This window comes from Neomonachus schauinslandi, chromosome 9 (genome assembly GCF_002201575.2).
Source record: "Neomonachus schauinslandi chromosome 9, ASM220157v2, whole genome shotgun sequence".
Classification (NCBI taxonomy): domain Eukaryota; kingdom Metazoa; phylum Chordata; class Mammalia; order Carnivora; family Phocidae; genus Neomonachus; species Neomonachus schauinslandi.
The window spans coordinates 1-15,334 of record NC_058411.1 but is presented as its reverse complement, the minus strand read 5'-3'; the positions used below and the strand labels follow the sequence as shown (position 1 = coordinate 15,334).

The 15,334-nt window shown below is 40.6% G+C and overlaps 1 protein-coding gene across 1 annotated transcript; it reads left to right on the top strand.

Moving 5' to 3' along the window:
- Window positions 1-12,205: 12,205 nt before the first annotated feature.
- On the top strand, window positions 12,206-14,384 carry LOC123325694 (disintegrin and metalloproteinase domain-containing protein 29-like; the record flags this gene model as incomplete). The annotated part of the gene is made up of 2 exons (XM_044918027.1): window positions 12,206-13,499; window positions 14,300-14,384. Coding segments are annotated over exons 1-2 (1,379 nt in total), but the record flags the coding sequence as incomplete, so codon positions are not given.
- Between the last annotated feature and the right edge of the window lie 950 nt (window positions 14,385-15,334).

Sequence of the window (15,334 nt, the reverse complement as noted above, 5' to 3'; positions counted from 1 at the left end):
TATATATATATATATATATATATATATATATATATATATATATATATCACATCTTATTTATCCATTCATCTGTCAATGGACATCTGGGCTTTTTCCCTAGTTTGGCTATTGTGGACACTGCTGCTATGAATACTGGGGTGCAGGTCCCTCTTCTTTTCACTACATCTGTATCTTTGGGGTAAATACCCAGTAGTGCAATCACTGGGTCATAAGGTAGCTCTATTTTTAACATCTTGAGGATCCTCCATACTGTTTTCTAGAGTGGCTACACCAGCTTGCATTCCCACCAACAGTGTAAGAGGTTTCCCCTTTCTGCACATCCTCGGCAACACTTGTCATTCACGGTCTTCTTGATTTTAGCCATCCTGACCCATGTGAGGTGGTGTCTTGTTGAAGTTTTGGTTGCTTGGTGTAATCTTCAAAAATGTCAATATAGGTCTTCTTCCCACTTTTTAATATGAATGTTTGTTTTTTTATTGAGTTTTGTGAATTCTTCACATATTTTGCATATTACCTCCCTATCTCATATATGGTTTGTAAATAATTTCTCCAGTTTCATAGGATGTTTTTCATATTGTTAATTATTACTATTATTATTATTTGCTTTTCAGAATTTTCTTTTTGACTAGATGTAGTTCCATTTGTTTTTTGCTTTTGTTGCTTATAGTTTTGCTGATATATCCAAAAAATCCTTGCCAAGTCCATTATCAACAACCTTCTTCCCTATGATTTCTTCAAAGAATGTTATCAGGTCTTCTGTTTAAATACTTAATTTTTTTTACTTAAATTTTGGGAGATTTAAATTTATTTATTTTAAATAAAAATTTAAATTTTTAAATCTTTTTGATTTAAATTTTTAAATCTTTTTGATTTAAATTTAAATCTAAATTTTAAACTTGTAAGATACAAGTTCAGTTTCATTTTTTCTGCATGTGGTTGTCCTCTAAAACAACATAATTTCCTCATTTTATGTTCTCAGCTCCCTTGTCAAATAGTATTTGACCTTATATGTGAAGGTTTATCTCTGGCTCTCTATTCTGTTTCTTTGTTCTCTGTGTCTATTTTTAAGACAATGCCACACTGTTTTACTTATTATAGCTTTAGTGTAACATGAGATAAGGAAATGTGATGCTTCTAGCTTTGTTGTTCTTTGCCATGGTTGCTTTGGCTATTTGGGGTCTTTTGCGCTCCTATACAAAGGGGAGGATTCTTAGTTCTATTTGCCTTTGGGATTTTGATAGAGATTGCACTGAATCTGCAGATTCTTTGGGTAATATGGACATTTTTGCAATATTAATTCTTCCAATCCATGACCAGGGAATATCTTCCCATTTATTTGTGTCTTCCTCAATTTCTTTGATCAATGTCTTATAGCATTCAGTGTATAGATCTTTGACCTCTTTGTTAAATTTATTTCTATGTGTTTTTTTATGCAATTATAAATGGGTTGTTGTCTTAATTTATTTTTCTGGTCATTTTTAATACAGTATGGACATGCAACTGATTTGGATATGTTCATTTTGTATCCTGCAAATTTAGTGAACTTGCTCATTAGTTACAACCATTCCTGATGGTTACTTCAGGTTCTATATACAAGATCACATCATCAGCAAAGACAATTTCACCTCTACTATGATTTGAATGTCATATCTCATTTTCTTGCCTAACTGCTTAGACACTAATGGCTAGGATTTCCATTACGTTGAATAAAATAGCGAGAGTGGACATCCCTGTCTTATTCCTAATCTTAGGTGAAACACTGTCAGCCTTTTTTTTTACCATTGAGTATGATGTTAGGTGTGGGCGTGTCTTATATGCCTTGATGATATTGAGGTATGTTTCCTCTATAACTAGTTTGTTAAGAGAGTTTATCATGAATGGATGTTGAATTTTGTCAAATGTCTTTTCTGCATCTATTGAGATGATCATGATATTTATCTTCCCATTGCTAATGCGGTGTGCCATGTCGATTTATTTGTGGATGTTGAACGATCCTGTATCTGTCAGATATATTTCACTTGATCATGGTGTATGATCCTTTTAATGTATTGTTGAATTCAGTTTACTGATATTTTGTTGAGGATTTTTGCATGTATGTTTATTAGGGATATTCGCCAGTAATTTTCTTTTCTTGTAGTGTTCTCTCTGGTTTTGCTATCAGAATAATGCTGACATCATAAAATTCATTGAAATTGTTCCCTCCTCTTCTATTTTTTTGGAAGAGTTCAAGAAAGATTGGTACTAATTCTTTTTTTAACATTTCTTTTAAGGCCAGTCTGGTGGTGATGAACTACTTCAGATTTTGCTTGTCTGCAAAACTCTGACCTCTCCTCCAATTCTAAAAGACAACTTTGCTGGGTAGACTGTTCTTGGTTGACAGATTTTTGCTTTCAGCACCTTGAATATATAATGACACTCCCTTTAGGCATGCAAAGTCCATGATGGGAAATCTGCTAATTATGGAGGTTTCCTTGAACATAACAAATTTGTTTCTTCATGCTGCTTTCAAGATTCTCTGTTTCTCTTTAAATTTTGACAATTTAATCATAATGTTTTTTTGGTGTGAGTGTCCATGGATTTATCTTATTTGGAAGTTTATGGTCTTCCAGTATCTAGATGTACATGTATTTCTCCAGGTTATGGAAGTTTTCAGCCAATATTTCAAATACGTTTTCTGCCCCTTACTCTTCCCCTTCTTATCCTGAGGTCCATATAATGTTAACACTGGTCTTCTCTTTATGCCTATTAACTATCTTCACTCTTTTTCTTAATTCTTATTTTCCTTTTAAACCTTCGGGTATGTGAAATCCACTGCCCTGTCTTTCAGATTGTTGATCATTTCTTCTGCTTCATCTAGTCTACTGTCAAACCCTCTATGGAATTTTTCGGTTCAGTTGTTCTGTTCTATATCTCCGTGGTTTCTGTTTTGCTTTCTTATATTTTCTATCTTTTTCTTGAAATTCTCACTTTCTTTTTACATCATTCTCTTGACCTCCATGAGTATCCTTATGACAATTATCTTCTTTAAAAAATATTGCTGTAAAACTATATTTTTGGTAAATCTAAGGAAGGGGATGCTGGTCTTCATTGTATAATTCTTTCAACCTTTGAAAGCTTTACTTTTTTAAAATTTTTTTTATTGTTAATGTAAATCCCCATACATTACATCATTAGTTTTAGATGTAGTGTTCCATGATTCATTGTTTGTGCATAACACCCAGTGCTCCATGCAGAATGTGCCCTCCTCAATACCCATCACCAGGCTAACCCATCCTCCCACCCGCCTCCCCTCTAGAACCCTCAGTTTGTTTTTCAGAGTCCATCGTCTCTCATGCTTTGTCTCCCCCTCCGATTTCCCCCCCCTTCATTCTTCCCCTCCTGCTATCTTTTTTTTCTCTTAACATATATTGCATTATTTGTTTCAGAGGTACAGATCTGAGATTCAACAGTCTTGCACAGTTCACAGCGCTAACCAGAGCACATACACTCCCCAGTGTCTATCACCCAGTCACCCCATCCCTCCCACGCCACCCCCCACTCCAGCAACACTCAGTTTGTTTCCTGAGATTAAAAATTCCTCATATCAGTGAGATCATATGATACATATCTTTCTCTGTTTAACTTATTTCGCTCAGCATAATACCCTCCAGTTCCATCCACGTCGTTGCAAATGGCAAGATCTCATTCCTTTTGATGGCTGCATAATATTCCATTGTATATATATACCACTTCTTCCTTATCCATTCATCTGTCGATGGACATCTTGGCTCTTTCCACAGTTTGGCTACTGTGGACATTGCTGCTATAAACATCGGGGTGCACGTACCCCTTCGGATCCCTACTTTTGTATCTTTGGGGCAAATACCCAGTAGTGCAATTGCTGGATCATATGGTAGCTCTATTTTCAACTTTTTGAGGAACTTCATTATTGTTTTCCAGAGTGGCTGCACCAGCTTGCATTCCCACCAACAGTGTAGGAGGGTTCCCCTTTCTCCGCATCCCCACCAACATCTGTCATTTCCTGACTTGTTAATTTTAGCCATTCTGACTGGTGTGAGGTGGTATCTCATTGAGGTTTTGATTTAGATTTCCCTGATGCTGAGTGATATTGAGCACTTTTTCATGTGTCTGTTGGCCATTTGGATGTCTTCTTTGGAAAAATATCTGTTCATGTCTTCTGCCCATTTCTTGATTGGATTCTTTGTTCTTTGGGTGTTGAGTTCGATGAGTTCTTTATAGATTTTGGATACTAGCCCTTTATCTTATATGTCATTTGCAAATATCTTCTCCCATTCTGTCGGTTGTCTTTTGGTTTTGTTGACTGTTTCCTTTGCTTTGCAAAAGCTTTTTATCTGGATGAAGTCCCAATAGTTCATTTTGGCCCTTGCTTCCCTTGACTTTGGCGATGTTTCTAGGAAGAAGTTGCTGCAGCTGAGGTCGAAGAGGTTGCTGCCTGTGTTCTCCTTGAGGATGTTGATGGACTCCTGTCTCACATTGAGGTCTTTCAACCATTTGGAGTCTATTTTTGTGTGTGGTGTAAGGAAATGGTCCAGTTTCATTCTTCTGCATGTGGCTATCCAATTTTCCCAACACCATTTGTTGAAGAGACTGTCTTTGTTCCATTGGACATTCTTTCCTGCTTTGTCGAAGATGAGTTGACCATAGAGTTGAGGGTCCATTTCTGGGCTCTCTATCCTGTTCCATTGATTTACGTGCCCGTTTTTGTGCCAGTACCATACTATCTTGATGATGACAGCTTTGTAATAGAGCTGGAAGTCTGGAATTGTGATGCCGCCAGCTTTGCTTTTCTTTTTCAACATTCCTCTGGCTCTTCAGGGTCTTTTATGTTTTCATACAAATTTTAGGATTATTTGTTCCATTTCTTTGAAAAAAGTGGATGGTATTTTGATGGGGATTGCATTGAATGTGTAGATTGCTCTAGATAGCATTGACATCTTCACAATATTTGTTCTTCCAATCCATGAGCATGGAACGTTTTTCCATTTCTTTGTGTCTTCCTCAATTTCTTTCATGAGTATTTTATAGTTTTCTGAGTACAGATTCTTTTTTTTTTTAAAGATTTTATTTATTTATTTGACAGAGAGAGACACAGCGAGAGAGGGAACACAAGCAGGGGGAGTGGGAGAGGGAGAAGCAATTGCGGGACTCAATCCCAGGACCCTGGGATCATGACCTGAGCTGAAGGCAGTCGCTTAACCAACTGAGCCACCCAGGCACCCGGAGTACAGATTCTTTGCCTCTTTGGTTAGATTTATTTCTGGGTATCTTATGGTTTTGGGTGCAATTGTAAATGGGATCGACTCCTTAATTTCTCTTTCTTCTGTCTTGTTGTTGGTGTATAGGAATGCCACTGACTTCTCTGCATTGATTTTATATCCTGCCACTTGACTGAATTCCTGTATGAGTTCTAGTAGTTTTGGGGTGGAGTCTTTTGGGTTTTCCACATAAAGTATCATATCATCTGCAAAGAGTGAGAGTTTGACTTCTTTGCCAATTTGGATGCCTTTGATTTCTTTTTGTTGTCTGATTGCTGTGGCTAGGACTTCCAATACTATGTTGAATAGCAGTGGTGATAGTGGACATCCCTGCCATGTTCCTGACCTTAGGGGGAAAGCTCTCAGTTTTTCCCCATTGAGAATGATATTCGCTGTAGGTTTTTCATAGATGGCTTTATGATATTGAGCTATGTACCCTCTATGCCTATACTCTGAAGAGTTTTGATCAAGAAAGGATGCTGTACTTTGTCAAAAGCTTTTTCTGCATCTATTGAGAGGATCCTATGATTCTTGTTCTTTCTTTTGTTAATGCATTGTATCACATTGATTAATTTGTGGATGTTGAACCAACCTTGTAGCCCAGGGATAAATCCCACTTGGTCGTAGTGAATAATCCTTTTAATGTACTGTTGGATCCTATTGGCTAGTATTTTGGTGAGAATTTTTGCATCCATGTTCATCAGGGATATTGGTCTGTAATTCTCCTTTTTGATGGGGTCTGTGTCTGGTTTGGGGATCAAGGTAACGCTGGCCTCATAAAATGAGTTTGGAAGTTTTCCTTCCATTTCTATTTTTTGGAACAGTTTCAGAAGAATAGGTATTAATTCTTCTTGAAATGTTTGGTAGAATTCCCCTGGGAAGCCGTCTGGCCCTGGGCTTTTGTTTGTGTGGAGATTTTTGATGACTACTTCAATTTCCTTAGTGGTTAGAGGTCTGTTCAGGTTTTCTATTTCTTCCTGGTTCAGTTTTGGTAGTTGATACATCTCTAGGAATGCATCCATTTCTTCCAGGTTATCTAATTTGCTGGCATAGAGTTGTTTATAATATGTTCTTATAATTGTTTGTATTTCTTTGGTGTTGGTTGTGATTTCTCCTCTTTCATTCATGATTTTGTTGATTTGGGTGCTTTCTCTTTTCTTTTTGATAAGTCTGGCCAGGGGTTTATCAATCTTGTTAATTCTTTCAAAGAACCAGCTCCTACTTTCATTAATCTGTTCTACTGTTCTTTTAGTTTCTATTTCATTGATTTCTGCTCTGATCTTTATTATTTCTCTTCTCCTGCTGGGTTTAGGCTTTATTTGCTGTTCTTTCTCCAGCTCCTTTACATGTAGGGTTCGGTTGTGTACTTGAGACCTTTCTTGTTTCTTGAGAAAGGCTTGTATTGCTATATACTTTCCTCTTAGGACTGCCTTTGCTGCATCCCAAAGATTTTGAATAGTTGTGTTTTCATTTTCATTGGTTTCCATGTATTTTTTTAATTCTTCTTTAATTTCCTGGTTGACCCATTCATTCTTCAGTAGGATGCTCTTTAGCCTCCATGTATTTGAGTTCTTTCTGACTTTCCTCTTGTGATTGAGTTCTAGTTTCAAAGCATTGTGGTCTGAAAATAGGCAGGGAATGATCCCAATCTTTTGGTACCGGTTGAGACCTGATTTATGACCTAGGATGTGATCGATTCTGGAGAATGTTCCATGGGCACTAGAGAAAAATGTGTATTCCATTGCTTTGGGATGGAATGTTCTGAATAGGTCTGTGAAGTCCCTTTGGTCCAGTGTGTCATTTAAAGTCTTTATTTCCTTGTTGATCTTTTGCTTAGACGATCTGTCCATTTCAGTGAGGGGGGTGTTAAAGTCCCCCACTATTATTGTATTGTTGTCGATGTGTTTCTTTGCTTTTGTTATTAATTGGCTTATATAATTGGCTGCTCCCATGTTAGGGGCATAGATATTTACAATTGTTAGATCTTCTTGTTGGATAGACCCTTTAAGTAGGATATAATGTCCTTTCTCATCTCTTATTACAGTCTTTGGTTTAAAATCTAATTTGTCTGATATAAGGATTGCCACCCCAGCTTTCTTTTGGTGTCCATTAGCATGGTAAATGGTTTTCCATCCCCTCATTTTCAATCTGGGCGTGTCTTTGGTTCTAAAATGAGTCTATTGCAGACAGCATATCAATGGGTCTTGGTTTTTAATCCAGTCTGATAGCCTGTGTCTTTTGATTGGGGCATTGAGCCCATTTACATTCAGGGTAACTATTGAAAGATAGGAATTTAGTGCCATTGTATTGCCTGTAAGGTGACTGTTACCATATATTGTCCGTGTTCCTTTCTGGTTTATGTTGCTTTTAGAGTCTCTCTTTGCTTAGAGGACCCCTTTCAAGATTTCTTGTAGGGCTGGTTTTGTGTTTGCAAATTCCTTTAGTTTTTGTTTGTCCTGGAAGCTTTTTATCTCTCCTTCAATTTTCAATGACAGCCTAGCTGGATGTAGTATTCTTGGCTGCATATTTTTCTCATTTAGTGCTCTGAATATATCATGTCAGTCCTTTCTGGCCTGCCAGGTCTCTGTGGATAGGTCTGTTGCCATTCTAATGTTTCTACCATTGTAGGTTACATATCTCTTCTCCCGAGCTGCTTTCAGGATTTTCTCTTTGTCTATGAGACTTGTAAGTTTTCTTATTAGATGTCGGCGTGTTGACCTATTTTTATTGATTTTGAGAGGGGTTCTCTGTGCTTCCTGGATTTTGATGCCTGTTTCCTTCCCCAAATTAGGGAAGTTCTCTGCTATAATTTGCTCCATTATACCTTCTGCCCCTCTCTCTCTTTCTTGTTCGTCTGGGATCCCAATTATTCTAACGTTGTTTCATCTTATGTTATCGCTTATCTCTCGAATTCTGCCCTCGTGATCCAGTAGTTGTTTATCTCTCTTTTTCTCAGCTTCTTTATTTTCCATCATTTGGTCTTCTATATCACTGATTCTCTGCTCTGCCTCATTTATCCTAGCAGTTAGCGCCCCCATTTTTGAATGCACCTCATTAATAGCCTTTTTGATTTCTACTTGGTTAGATTTTAGTTCTTTTACTTCTCCAGAAAGGGTTTCTCTAATAACTTCCATATTTTTTTCAAGCCCAGCTAGTATCTTTAAAGTGATGATTCTGAACTCTAGATCTGACATTGTACTAATGTCCGTATTGAGTAGGTCCCTGGCAGTTGGTACTACCTCTTGTTCTTTTTGTTGAGGTGATTTTTTTCATCTTGTCATTTTGTGCAGAGGAGAAGAGATTAATGAGAGATCAAAATGCTAACAGAGTAACAACGTCCCCAGAAAATATACTCTCAACAAATCAGAAAAGACCTGAAGCAGTGGAAAAAGAAACGGAAAGAGAGAAAAAAGAAAAAAAAAAGAAAAAGATAAAGATAAAAACAAACAAAACAAAAGAACAAGAACAAAAAAAAACAGAATGTGATCAAATATGATCAGGCTGGTATATAGATCAGTGCCACACACTAGATTTGGGGTGTATTTTGGTCTTTTAGAAGAAAGTGCCTCCCAAAATTTTAAATAAAGAAAAACTTGTATATGTACAAAAATAAGGGTTGATATGATGAAGGGATGGAATATGACTGTAAAGATGGAAATTATAAAAAATTTTATAAAAGGAATTGATAAGAAGTTGTTTGAAAAACGAAAGAAGAGGATTTAAAAAAAAAAGAAAAAAAGGGAGAGAATGTGATCAGGCAGGGGAGTAGAAAAAACCTTATACTAGAGATTTCGGGTATATTTTAATCTGTTAGAAGAAACTATCTCAAAATTTTAAAGAGAGAACAACTTATATACATAAGCCAAAAATACGGGTAACTACTATGAAGGGATAGAATATGACTCTAAAAATGAAAAATAAAAATGTTTTTTTATAAAAAAGGGATTGATAAGATGTTGGTTGAAAAAGGGAAAAAGAAAAATTCAAAAAAAAAAAGAAAAGAAAAAAAGACAGTTAAAAAAAAATTAACTTTGAAAGAGTAAAGAATCATGGTAAAAAAGCCATGGATTCTCTGTGCAGTATTCCCCTAGCGCTGGAGTTCTGCCATTCTCATTGATCAGTAAACTTGGTCTTGGCTGGCTGTTCTCACTGATCTTCTGGGGAGGGGCCTGTTGCCATGATTTCCAAATGTCTTTGCCGGAGGCAGAATTGTCCCGCCCTTGCCCCCTCTGGGCTAAGTAATCTGCTCGGGTTTGCTCTCCAGAGCTTTTGTTCCCTTCAAGCTTTCTGTACAGCTTTGGAGGCAGAGAGTGAAAATGGCGGCCTCCCAATCTCCGCCCCGGAGGAGCCAAGAACTCGGGGCCCCGCTTCTCAGTGAGCCCCCAGAGAAAAGCCGTCAGTCACTCCCGTCTCCCCGGTCTCCGGCCGCACTCCGTGCTCACCCGGCCCGTGACCGCGCGTTTCTATCTCTGGCACCCGATCGCAGGTGGAGTCTCCAAACCCAGCAGATCCCTGCGGTGCACTCCCGTGTGGCTCCTCCCGGGGGAGGAAGTTGAGTCTCCCCGGATCTGCCGCTTGTTGGGTCCCTGCTGGAGGAGCAGTGGCCCGACTGTGCCATGGATCACGGTTTATGGCAACCCCGAGCTGAGAGCCCGTGCCTGGGCTCCACCGCTGCAGCCGGCTTCCCTGCTCCATTACCTGGGAGCTCTACCACACTCAGGCACCCCCGGTCTTTCTGTGACCCCAAGGGTCCTGAGACCACACTCTTCCGGAGGGTTCCACCCCCCGCTTAACCACCAGAGTGATGTCCCTCAGTGGAGCAGAGTTTTAAAAGTTCCAATTTTGTGCTCCGTGGTTCTATCAGTTGCCAGAAGCGGCCGACGGCGGCCCCTCCCCCGCCATCTATCCTCCCAAATATTGCCTTGGATTCACTTCTCTGCACATCTTACCTTCCAGAAAGTGGCCGCTTTTCTGTTCAGAGAGTTGTTGCTATTCTTTTCTTCGATCTCCTGTTGAGTTTGTAGGTGTTCAGAATGGTTTGATCCCTATCCAGCTGAATTCCTAAGAGGAGACGACATCCAGGTGTCCTACTCCTCCGCCATCTTGCTCCGCCCCCCTCAAAAAGGCAGTCTCTTAAAAAAAAAAAAACTGTTGGTAAAAGTGGACAGCAACAGGCAGGAGAATGAAACTGGACCACTTTTTTATACCATATCCAAAAATAAATTCAAAATGGATGAAAGACCTAAATGTGAGACAGGAAACCATCAAAATCCTAGTGGAGAACACAGGCAGTAATGTCTTTGACATCATCCATTCAAATTCTTTCTAGATATGTCTCCAGAGGCAAGAGAAACAAAAGCAAAAATAAATATTTGGGACTTCATCCAAAAACAAACAAAAACAACAACAAAAAACAAGTTTTGTACAGCAAAGGAAATAATCATCAAAACTAAAAGGCAAATTATGGAATGGGAGAAGATATTTGCAAATGCCATATCTGATAAATGACTAGTATCCAAAATATATAAGTAGTTTGTAATAATGATTTTCACATTTTCAGTAGAGAGCATGTCCATGGAGCTCAACATACCGTCACGAGAGAAGTAGAATTCCTGTCTTTCACATTTGTATTGTGCTAAGATCTCACTAAATATGAGAGCTCTTATACCCTCTTAACAAAATTTTAACTGTAGAGCACAGCATTGTTAATTACAGATGCAGGGTTTGAAGCAGACCTCTTGCATAACAGAAAATCACACCTCTTGAGATGTGCTCTCCATTGGCCCTCCTACCAGCCTGTGGCAAAGGTCATTCCACTCTCTGGTTTATTGTTATCTAAACCCAATTTCATCTGCCCATTGTTGTAAAGCACAATATTCAAGAGATGAGTTTTGATTGGAAAGGAATGTGACCTTTATTTAAGAGGGCAGCACCTGGGGCAGAAGTCACACTATTCTTCCAAAGCCAATAGTGAGATTTCTGCCTGACCCAGGGGATTTTAAATGGGTTTAGGGCAGACGATCAAAGAAGGGAATACAGTGGTTGGCAACATTTCTTGTTCACACCCAGGCTGCATGATGCCAACTACCAAAGTAACCTCAGCCCCCCTGGGTCTTCAGCTGAGAAGAGAACCACATATGGTGCCAAAATCCAGGAAAGAGCTACAATAGAGGATTAGAGGGAACAACACCTGGGTCTCACATGTGGTCAACAGTACATTTTGTCCTCACTAGCTGGTGTGAGAAAAAATAACATACAGACTTGTAACTCACTGATTATCATACAGAGTACTGGGGAATGTTTTACTCAGTAAGCTCAAAGGAAGTTTCAAAGCAAAAGCCAAAAGGATCAAATGACTTGCAAATTAATGGCAAACCAGAATAGACATGTCCTAGTACATGTAACATTACAAACCATTATTTTCAACACCTCCAAGGTATAATTTGCAATGTCTACCTCCACATGCCAAGGAAGTAGGAAGCAGTGTCTCCACAGTGAGGGATGGGAGCAATCCACAGAAAGTGACCCAGCAGTACCATGGGAGATGGAACTGGTAAAAGAGTTAATTGCATTATAAGTGCATATCACATATCCAAGTATCTGGAGGAAAGATTGAACATGTTGAATACAGGGATGCCTGTGGGTCCAGCTCTCTTCCCATGTGCATGTGAGCATTTATGCTCATGCCCACCCACCTCTCCAACATCCGCCCCAGGTGAACTGATGTGCAGGTCACCCACTGCCACACCCTGTGACTGTGACATAATCCACACAAGTGGCCCCCAGGTGTAGGGTGCTGGCAGCCTGAGGCAGCCCTCTGTTCTGTCAGATGCTCTAGACCCGGCTTCCCTCAGGATCCTCCCTTTATCCATTCTCACTGAAAGATGTCCCTGAGCAGGGGCACGAGCCTTGCAGAGCGCTAGGGCACCATGAGGGCGCTCTTCTTGCTTTTTGCACTCTGGGCAAGCCTGGCTCTTGCCAAGGGTTCTCAAGGCCGTCCCTCATGGCGCTACATCTCCTCTGAGGTGGTCATTCCCAGGAAGGAGCTGCACCACGGCAAAGGTGTTCAGCTGCCAGGCTGGCTGTCCTACAGCCTTCATTTTGGGGGTAAGAGACACGTTATCCATATGCGGCGCAAGAAACTGTTTTGGTCCAGACATCTGCTGATGATGACTCAGGATGACCAAGGAGCCTTGCAGATGGACTACCCCTTCATCCCTCCAGACTGTTACTACCTCGGCTACGTGGAGGAGATTCCTCTTTCCATGGTCACCGTGGACACGTGCTATGGGGGTCTTGAAGGTATCATGAAGTTGGATGACCTTGCCTATGAAATCAAACCCCTCAGCAATTCCCGAAGGTTTGAATACATTGTTTCTCAGATAGTGGCAGATACCAATGCAACGGGACCTACCTATCAATTGGGGCATAAGGAGATTAGGAAACCCCTATTCTCTGAAGAAATTTCCAGTCCAGCCCCCAGGGTCAGTAATAGGATCTTTTCCTCCCATAAATCCATGATCAAAGGATTTGCTCAAAGTTCCAATTCAATGTATCGTTTATATAATAATGTAAGAACGTGTGCAAAATTTCTGATAGACATGGTTAGTTTAATGGACTCAATATATAAAGGTCTTGATATAAAGTTCCATCTTACTGCAGTCCTTATATTTGATATAAGAGATCCAGTCAACATGAGTGATTATAGATTGCCAGCTGGTGAATACCACAGATTTCATGCTACCTACTTGTTCAGGATCATAAACCCTAGTTCATCCTTCATTGTGGTTAAAGAAGGACCAGAAGACTATCAAGATGATCCTGCAGTCTTGGGTTTATGCTCTCCTCGATGCCTACATATGGTTGTTCACCTGGGCAGACATTATTTATTGTTAGCTGTGATAATTTCCCAATACTGTGGGAGATCCATTGGACTGTATTTTGATAATCATGAGTGCAGTTGCCAGCAGAGGTCCAGCTGCATCATGTACAGATACCCTGTGTTGACAGATTCCTTTAGTAACTGTTCTTTTGGGCACTCACCAAACATTCTGAATATTAACAAGCATTGCCTATTCAATGAACAGGTGGTATTCTTTAATACAAGTCTGACACATGTACGTTGTGGAAACTCTATAGTAGAGGATAGGGAGCAGTGTGACTGTGGCTCCATCAAGCAGTGTGCCAGCAACCCCTGCTGTAGTAATAACTGCAAACTTGAAAGTACATTTCTTTGTGACAAAGGACTATGTTGTACAAACTGCACCTTCTCTGTAGTTGGAACACTCTGTAGACCAATCCAAAATATCTGTGACCTTCCAGAGTATTGCACGGGGAGATCCCCTCAGTGTCCTAATAATTTCTATATGCAAGATGGAACCCCACGCACTGAAGAGGGTTACTGCTATCATGGAAACTGCACTGACCGCACTGTGCACTGTAAAGACATCTTTGGTGCAAACACTGTGGGGGGGGGGCAGATGTCTGCTATGAAATTAATAAAAAAGGCCACCGATTTGGACACTGTAAAAGAGAGTTTCAAGCCAGACTATTTATTCGTTGTGGTGACCGAGATGTGAAGTGTGGAAGGCTGCAGTGTACCAATGTCACTCATCTCCCTCAGTTGCAAGAACATGTAGGATTCCATCAGTCTAAGATCTCAGGTGTCTGGTGTTGGGGATTGGACACACATCGCTCCACAGGAACAACTGATGTTGGTCATGTGAGACCTGGTACCCCCTGTGCTCCCAGAAAGTTCTGTGAGAATTCTACCTGCAATGCTACTATAGGTGAAATAAATTACAACTGTTTCCCTGAGAAATGTAATGGCAGGGGGATTTGCAACAATAACAGGAATTGTCATTGCCACATAGGCTGGGATCCCCCATTCTGCAAATTGCGAGGTAAAGGAGGGAGTATAGACAGTGGACCCCCCCCCCCAAGAAGAAAGTGGTCAGTCAAGCAAAGTCATCAATCGGTGATATATTTGAGAGTGGTCTTTGCTCGCATTTATGCCTTAATAGCTACAGTCCTCTTTGGCATTGCCACCAATGTAAAAACTATCAAGACAGTTAGAGTTAGGGAAGAGAAAGTTGGTGAAGCCAATCCGTAAATCAGCCTCCAGACCCCTGAGCAACAATATGCAATCCACAGGAGCATGAATGAAACTACAGTAAAGAGGTGGCAAAGCTGACATCCATGTTTCCAGGGATCTGCAGGAGACACAGGGGTCCCGTGCACATCACAGGGCTCTCAAACCAGGTCTGTGATACATCACTGACAAGCACTCTGAAATAAAACTTGAAAAGTGCACGGTAGTCATGTCTCCTTATTTTTGTCAGCCTATGAGGCCCAAACCGAGCCCGAGACACTGTCTAAAGTACCTGAATCAGCAGCTGGGTCTTCAGCTGTGGTCCCTGGGCACAGAATTAAGGGAAGTAGCCACAGGTAAGGGCAAATATATGATGTTTCTACAAAAGAGTGCTTGTGAACACTGAAATTTTTCTCATTCTCTAGGTAATCTCTCCTTCTCCAGTCCCAAAGTGGGTTCATGGAGATGGATGGCTACTCCCCACCCATGCTGCCTCTCCGAAACTAGGGTGGCTGTGGGCAGTAGGGGAGGGTGACTGGGGTGAGATCCCACCTAGTGCAAGCTATGCTACCCTGGAGAGCAAGCTTTTGAATATAGGAGACATTGCATTGTAGATCCTCAATGTTGCATCCCATGAAATCAATCAGAAAGGTACGCAGAAGTGCCCATTGATGACTCTGGCATCCAGAGGGAGCCCTCGGAATGTTCATCCCTCCTTTCACTCTAGTCTGCATTTCAGGGAACTGAGCAGTGACTGTAGGTTAGGGTTAGGGGTTAGGGTACGGGTTAGGGTACGGGTACGGGTTAGGGTTAGGGTTAGGGTTAGGGTTAGGGTTAGGGTACGGGTTAGGGTTAGGGTACGGGTTAGGGTACGGGTTAGGGTACGGGTTAGGGTTAGGGTACGGGTTAGGGTACGGGTTAGGGTTCGGGTACGGGTTAGGGTACGGGTTAGGGTTCGGGTTAGGGT